General features: G+C 37.9%; 1 protein-coding gene across 1 annotated transcript in view; it reads left to right on the plus strand.

Moving 5' to 3' along the window:
- The window catches only part of SGCZ (sarcoglycan zeta), a 592,995-nt gene extending 585,041 nt beyond the window's left edge, over positions 1 to 7,954 (plus strand). Inside the window, exon 8 of the mRNA XM_050947972.1 lies at positions 7,252 to 7,954. Within this exon, the coding sequence (XP_050803929.1) occupies positions 7,252 to 7,446 (195 nt within the window). The 3' untranslated portion in view covers positions 7,447 to 7,954. The remainder of the gene's footprint in view (positions 1 to 7,251) is intronic.
- Positions 7,955 to 8,361: the final 407 nt, after the last annotated feature.

Consider the following 8,361-nt stretch of genomic DNA (forward strand, 5'->3'; position numbering starts at 1 on the left):
CTAATCAGGCGGAAGAGGTGGATGAGGCTTTTTTCAAACAACTAACAAAATCATCCAAAGCCCAAGATTTGGTGGTGATGGGGGACTTCAACTATCCAGATATATGTTGGGAAAATAACACCGCGGGGCACAGACTATCCAATAAGTTCCTGGACTGCATTGCAGACAACTTTTTATTTCAGAAAGTTGAAAAAGCTACTAGGTGGGAAGCTGTTCTAGACTTGATTTTAACAAATAGGGAGGAACTTGTTGAGAATTTGAAAGTAGAAGGAAGCTTGGGTGAAAGTGATCATGAAATCATAGAATTTGCAATTCTAAGGAAAGGTAGAAGGGAGTACAGCAGAATAGAGACAATGGATTTCAGGAAGGCGGATTTTGGTAAGCTCAGAGAGCTGATAGGCAAGGTCCCATGGGAATTAAGACTGAGGGGAAAAACAACTGAGGAAAGTTGGCAGTTTTTCAAAGGGACGCTATTAAGGGCCCAAAAGCAAGTTATTCCGATGGTTAGGAAAGATAGAAAATGTGGCAAAAGACTACCTTGGCTTACCCTTGAGATCTTGCGTGACCTACAAAATAAAAAGGCGTCATATAAAAAATGGAAACTAGGTCAGATCACGAAGGATGAATATAGGCAAATAACACAGGAATGCAGAGGCAAGATTAGAAAGGCAAAGGCACAAAATGAACTCAAACTAGCTATGGGAACAAAGGGAAACAAGAAGACTTTTTATCAATACATTAGAAGCAAGAGGAAGACTAAGGACAGGGTAGGCCCACTGCTCAATGAGGAGGGGGAAACAGTAACGGGAGACTTGGAAATGGCAGAAATGCTTAATGACTTCTTTGTTTCAGTCTTCACTGAGAAATCTGAAGGAACGTCTAGTATAGTGAATGCTTACGGGAAGAGGGTAGGTTCAGAAGAGAAAATAAGGAAAGAGCAAGTAAAAAATCACTTAGAAAAGTTAGATGCCTGCAAGTCACCAGGGCCTGATGAAATGCATCCTAGAATACTCAAGGAGTTAATAGAAGAGGTATCTGAGCCTCTAGCTATTATCTTTGGGAAATCATGGGAGACGGGGGAGATTCCAGAAGACTGGAAGGGGGCAAATATAGTGCCCATCTATAAAAAGGGAAATAAAAACAACCCAGGAAACTACAGACCAGTTAGTTTAACTTCTGTGCCAGGGAAGATAATGGAGCAGGTAATCAAAGAAATCATCTGCAAACATTTGGAAGGTGGTAAGGTGATAGGGAATAGCCAGCATGAATTTGTAAAGAACAAATCGTGTCAAACTAATCTGATAGCGTTCTTTGATAGGATAACGAGCCTTGTGGATAAGGGAGAAGCGGTGGATGTGATATGCCTAGACTTTAGTAAGGCATTTGATACAGTCTTGCATGATATTCTTATAGATAAACTAGGAAAGTACAATTTAGATGGGGCTACTATAAGGTGGGTGCATAACTGGCTGGATAACCGTACTCAGAGAGTAGTTGTTAATGGCTCCCAATCCTGCTGGAAAGGTATAACAAGTGGGGTTCCGCAGGGGTCTGTTTTGGGACCGGTTCTGTTCAATATCTTCATCAACGATTTAGATGTTGGCATAGAAAGTACGCTTATTAAGTTTGCGGACGATACCAAACTGGGAGGGATTGCAACTGCTTTGGAGGACAGGGTCAAAATTCAAAATGATCTGGACAAATTGGAGAAATGGTCTGAGGTAAACAGGATGAAGTTCAATAAAGATAAATGCAAAGTGCTCCACTTAGGAAGGAACAATCAGTTTCACACATACAGAATGGGAAGAGACTGTCTAGGAAGGAGTATGGCAGAAAGAGATCTAGGGGTCATAGTAGACCACAAGTTTAATATGAGTCAACAGTGTGATACTATTGCAAAAAAAGCAAACATGATTCTGGGATGCATTAACAGGTGTGTTGTAAACAAGACACGAGAAGTCATTCTTCCGCTTTACTCTGCGCTGGTTAGGCCTCAACTGGAGTATTGTGTCCAGTTCTGGGCACCGCATTTCAAGAAAGATGTGGAGAAATTGGAGAGGGTCCAGAGAAGAGCAGCAAGAATGATTAAAGGTCTTGAGAACATGACCTATGAAGGAAGGCTGAAAGAATTGGGTTTGTTTAGTTTGGAAAAGAGAAGACTGAGAGGGGACATGATAGCAGTTTTCAGGTATCTAAAAGGGTGTCATCAGGAGGAGGGAGAAAACTTGTTCACCTTAGCCTCCAATGATAGAACAAGAAGCAATGGGCTTAAACTGCAGCAAGGGAGATTTAGGTTGGACATTAGGAAAAAGTTCCTAACTGTCAGGGTAGTTAAACACTGGAATAGATTGCCTAGGGAAGTTGTGGAATCTCCATCTCTGGAGATATTTAAGAGTAGGTTAGATAAATGTCTATTAGGGATGGTCTAGACAGTATTTGGTCCTGCCATGAGGGCAGGGGACTGGACTCGATGACCTCTCAAGGTCCCTTCCAGTCCTGGAGTCTATGAGTCTATGAGTCTGTGTCACCTTTGTGAGGTAGGAATATAATTAATAGAGCTGGTGAGGAGCTTTTCAATTAAACTTTTTTTTCATCAAAAAATGCCAATTGGTTGAAACCAAAACAAAACCAAACTTCAAAATCATTAAACTATCCCATTTTGATATTTGCTTCCAAATAACTTTTCATTTAAAATTTAAGTTAATGAATAGTGTAAAAAAAAAGTTAAATTAAAAAGGTCAAAATAGAAACAAAATGTTTCAAAATTATCAAAAGAAAATTGGAATTTTTTTTTACAAGCTCTAGTAGTGTTTTGAAGGAATGGGCTGTGTGGGAATAGAATGGGAATTTTGCCAAAGTGGGAATCATAATAGCTGGGACATTTGGCTCAGAACAGTTTTGAAACCCTTTTGTTTTGTTTTTGTTTTGTTTAGACTATTACAATATTTTGTTTTAATATAATAGCTTTTTTTCATATTGTTTTTCTGACTAGTCAAATATCTTGTATGCTTTCACTGGAAACTGTCCTTTCTTCTCTGTGCATGTCATATCATGCCTGGTTCTGGCCTAGATATGGTTTGTGAACTACTGTCACAAAAAACTTATTTGTGGCACAGAATTTTCAAAGGAAATGTTCTTACATTAACATCCAGAGCTAATGTAAGAAAGCACTTTGTCAGAGTATTGCTACTGAACATGAAAAAATCAAAGAATTTCATAATTTTGTTGCCCAAATCTTAGCAGATTCAACATAATTTTACCGTAAACACATCCCTACTAGTAGCTCTAATTCATTTAAACATTTCTCATAGCTAGAGTATGCTCTTTTATGAATTCCCACTGCGGTTTGGATCTTTTTTGTCAAAAGGTTCACTTTGCTTTGATTTGTTCCTTATGAAGACCATTATATCACAAGGCTGTCTTGTCAAATAATAATGTAGTATTGCCCTTTCTTCTGTTACCACTCTATTTGCATGATGTCATATTGCATGGCCAAATGCATGCCTCATAACAATTAATCACAGAAAGAAAACAAAAATGCTGCTTTTTATGTTGTAGCAAAACCAAAATCAAGTTGTCACAACATCGCAATGTGAAACCTGAAGTAGAAATTAAAACTAAGCAACGTTCCAAATCTTCAGATGACTAGAAAAAATAATTGCAGCAGATTCTCTTCTGACTTACACCAGGGTGATTACATTGAAGTTCCCATCTACAGCAGTACAACACACCTACACTGCGGTTCTGAACAATCGTAGCTACAATGATTTAAAAAAGACCATTATAGATTCATAGATTATAAATCCAGAGGTCTAGATTAGAAGGCCATGGAACTTCCCTAAATTAAATCCTGTTTGAACTAGAGCATATCATTTAGAAAAACATCTTGATTTAAAAATGTCCAGTGATGGAGAACGTACTACAATCCTGGTGAAGTTGCACTACTGATTAATTACCCTCACTGTTAAACATTTATACTTTATTTCTAGTCTGAAATTTGTCTAGGCTCAACTTCAGTCATTTGATTTTGTTATACCTTTCCCTGCTAGAATGAATACCTCTGCACTGTGGGTACTTTAGACTGTAATTGTCACCCCTTAATCGTCTTTTTGATAAATTTAATAGATTGAGCTCCTTTAAGGAATATTTTCCAATCCTTTAATGATTTTCATGCCTCTTCTCTGAACCCTCCAATTTATCAAAGTCCTTCTTGAATTATGGACAGCAGAACTGGACACGGTATTCCAGCTGCAATCACACCAGTGCCAAATACAGAGGCAATATCATCTCTTGTAGCATTGCCATTTATTGACCACCCATTTTTGGCCAGAGGTGACTCTGCAGCATGCTCACTCTGGTTTCCCTATTCAGGGTCACTTAAGAACTCCCCGCAGTATTTCTTTAGACTACCCCTGACCACCACGTGGGGCTGGGTTAATAGGTGAAAGCAGTGCACAGTGGTCCTCAATGTCTCCAAAATAAACACAATAGTTCAAACTCAGCTCAGGTTCTTCTTCTGCATACGGAGCTCTTATTCTACCCTAGACTGTTTTTCATGGACCCATGATGCTGTCCTTCCTTGCAGGAGCTCAGCCTACTGGCTCTGGCATCCTTCCCCCTGTCCATGCACTCTCTCTTCTGAGGGACAAGGCAGCATATATACTGCCCTCTTTTGGAGACATTCCCACTCAGTTGTTCAGGAGAGAGGGGAGCCTTATCCTCATCCTTCTGTACAGGCTCCTGGTCCAGGGATCTTAAAGGGACAATGTCCTGGTTTTTCCCATCCATCTACTAATGCATAGGGACTGTTTCCTGTCTGTCTGTGACAAGACCATTTTTAAGTTTATTCCAACATTCCTGGAATCAGGTTTTCTGGTCCCCTTTAGTCTGAAAGGACCAGTTTACTCTGTTATACATCTCTATTCCTATTCAATATTCCCCTGTTTATACAGGCAAGGATCATATTAGTTCTTTTGACCACAGCATTGCACTAGGATCATATGTTCAGTTGATTATCTATTGTGACCCTCAAGTCTTTCTTAGAGTCTTTGCTTCCCAGAATAGAGTCCCATGTCCTGTGAGTATATTGAAATGCATATTGTTGTTTGCTTCCAGCTTACCCAGTTATCTAGACTGGTCTGTCCTCTTCATTATTTACTAATACCTCCCAGTCTTTGTGTCATCTACAAACTTTTATCAATAACAATTTTTTCTCCAGGTCATTGATAAAAAATGTTAAATAGTGCAGGGCCAAAAACTGGTCCTTGTGACTCCCCAGTAGAAACACATCCACTCAATAACGAGTTCCCATTTATACTTACATTTTGAGACCAATCGGGTAGCCAGCTTTTAATCCATTCAATGTATGCTATGTTGATTTTTATATTCTAGTTTCTTGATCAAAGTGTTGTGTGGTACCAAGTCAAACATTGTTACCTTTATCAGCAAAATTTGTAATCTCATTCAAAAAGAATATCAAGTGAGTTTGGCAAAATCTGTTTTCTAAAAACCCATGTTGTTTGGCATTAATTATACTACCCTCCTTTAATTCTTTATTAATCAAGTCCCTTAACAGACATTTCATTATTTTGCTAGGAGTAATGTCAATCTGACAAGCCTATAACTATGCAGGTTATTCTGTTGACCCTTACTTGGCTCTAGGAAGACAGCACACCATCCTGTGTCTTCTGCCTCTTGCAGAATGTTCTTTCCATTCTTCTTAGTATGGAATCTCCAACAAGGGTAATCTCCAACTGACCAAGGAAGACAGACCTCTTTGTGGGCACACTTGATTGCCTTGTGGGTTACGATATGTCCCATACAGCTTTGTGTTCCATTCCTCCTATCAGGAACTTCAGAGATTTTCTGCAGTTTCCTCAATGACAATATAACAATAGGATACTTCTAGCTGTGTAGGATTCCTCTTGGTTTTTTTTCTGATAAATCATAGCCTGCCCATCATCATCCACTTCCATTAGGGGTTTAGTGGTGCTTTCCCATGGCTTCTCTGCTACTTACAGCTGGTGTTGAATGTAAAAGAATGTTTGCCTACTGAATTGAGGAGCAGTGTATATACTGTGCCATTATGCATTCTATATATTTGCTGCCTATAATGTGGTAGATAACATATTAAGGCACTGGGCAGTATTTCAGGATCCCCACCACCTCATAAGTCTCATAGTGCTATCTCCAGGGCTTGTATCTGCATTGAAACACCTTCTGCTGTTTAGAGTTTCCAGTGTTGCACCTAGGGCAATGGCTGATCTTGCTTTAGTTTGGTGTGGAACTTTCTCACTCAAACTATCTTCCTCAGTTCATCCCTCATTAATTAAAAAAAAACAAACCCAATCACCTAAAAGCTCATTTTTTTCACAGGTCTTTTCTCTATCAGTCTGTCTCTCTGAATGACTTACCTTTTTATTATTTTATTCATCTGTTTTTATGAAGATTTATTATACTGTGGTTATTTATTCACCAACCTGAGTAATTTGCCAGATGGCTGAAGTACCTTCAAAATATTATAAAACTATTTATAAACAAATTCATTATTACATTATCCTTTCCTAACTGGCCAGCCTTAGAACATTGAGTGTTGTTTTGTATGAAAGAAAGTAAAAAGGACATTTCTAACTCAGATACAATGCTCAGAAATCAAATGGTTGTAATTTGATTGTGCTCTTAACAAGACTTTAACCTTAAACCTTTTTCATCTGATTTCAAATCCAGTAAGCACATTATCTAGTGTATGTAAACACATATGATTATTTGACTATTATGTGTATGTAGTTATTGTTAAGATTATACAGTTTAGCATATTTCACCAAAAATTTTCTGCTACTTAAAGTAATACATGAGAGAATGACCTTTAATAGCACTTCACACTTATTAAAATACAAATTGTTCAAGGTAAGGAAATGCTACTGCATGGAATGAATGAATTTCTATCTTAAAAGATACAAGAGAAAAATCAACCTGTTCCGGAAATATTCTCAGAAAGCTTTTGTATGAGCACCCACTTACGGTTGAATAAATGTCTTGGGTGAGGAATTAAGAAGTATTTGCGTAAACTGTAATTATGTGCACTAATGTGTGTTCAAAAGCACATGCCAGCAATACCAGTAGAAATGTATGTTGTTTAGATATTCATATTAATCTCTCAGGCACACATTAGAATAAAGTTTAAAATATTTTATATAAAGGATGGAAAAATAAATTAAATTCAGTTGTTGTTTTGTTTTTTCCCCTCTACAGATATTTTTAAATGCAGATATAATCCGACTGGGAAATCTACCAATGGGTTCCTTTTCATCTTCCCCATCTAGCTCCTCAACCCCTCGACAGACTATCTATGAGCTCTGCGTTTGTCCCAGTGGTAAACTGTACCTTTCCCCGGCAGGAGCAGGCTCTACTTGTCAATCCACTAGCAGCATCTGTTTGTGGAGCTGAAATGACTCCAGTTTCTCCTCACACCAGAATAGCCTTTTGTTACTGTCCCTCTGCTTCACAGTTCTGCTTGGTTTCCCTTGTGACAAGTTTGAAGCTTCAAATGGCCTGCAGAGCAACTTCTTCCAGTGTAAGCAGGAATACAACGCTGCCTTCTCTTGTGGCTCATGTTACCACTCAACGTAGAGATGGGAGTGAGATATTCAAAAATAAATGTAATCTTCATCAGGAAACCTGGATCATAATATCATCTTTTGTCCAAAAGCGAGAATAACACAGGTGCCTTTGCTACGTGAAGTGAAGCACATAGTTTTAGTTTTTTGCAGTACCTGGATATGAACTGCACGCATATATACAGTACTTATACAAATTTGCCCAGAATCCAATCGTGAGATGAATAGGTAACCCCTGTATGATAATTAACTTTACTATCTGAAAGCACAATTTTCCATTCATCTTTTTGGATGTAAACTTTTATCCCTGAATTTTAAAATTTTGAAACATTGTGTGATGCTTGCTTTACTAAACAATTAAAATTCAGTACATGGTTTTTAACAAAAAAAAAAAAAAAAAGAGACAGAATCCCTCTGAGTTTTGTTTCTTTAAAGCAAATGTGGTGTTACTCTGTCTTCTAAGTCTAGGGTTTTGTATGTTTAGGTAAGCATTTATTTTGCAAGTACTTAGCAATATTAAATTTCCAGTATTCAAAACACATCCACTCTTGTTTGTCAGATCTAAATAGCCTTACACAGTTATTAGTGGGTTATTGCACATGAAGTGATTGCTTTAAGTAAAAAGCACAGTTTCTGGGAAAGAATAGCAGGATAAAGAGGGAAATATTGATGATATGGAAGAGTCTGATCAAATAGGTATTTTTCAGAAGACATTTATGATTGGAAAAAAGACTCACTCTTCAGA

Source organism: Gopherus flavomarginatus, chromosome 3 (assembly GCF_025201925.1).
Source record: "Gopherus flavomarginatus isolate rGopFla2 chromosome 3, rGopFla2.mat.asm, whole genome shotgun sequence".
Lineage (NCBI taxonomy): Eukaryota > Metazoa > Chordata > Testudines > Testudinidae > Gopherus > Gopherus flavomarginatus.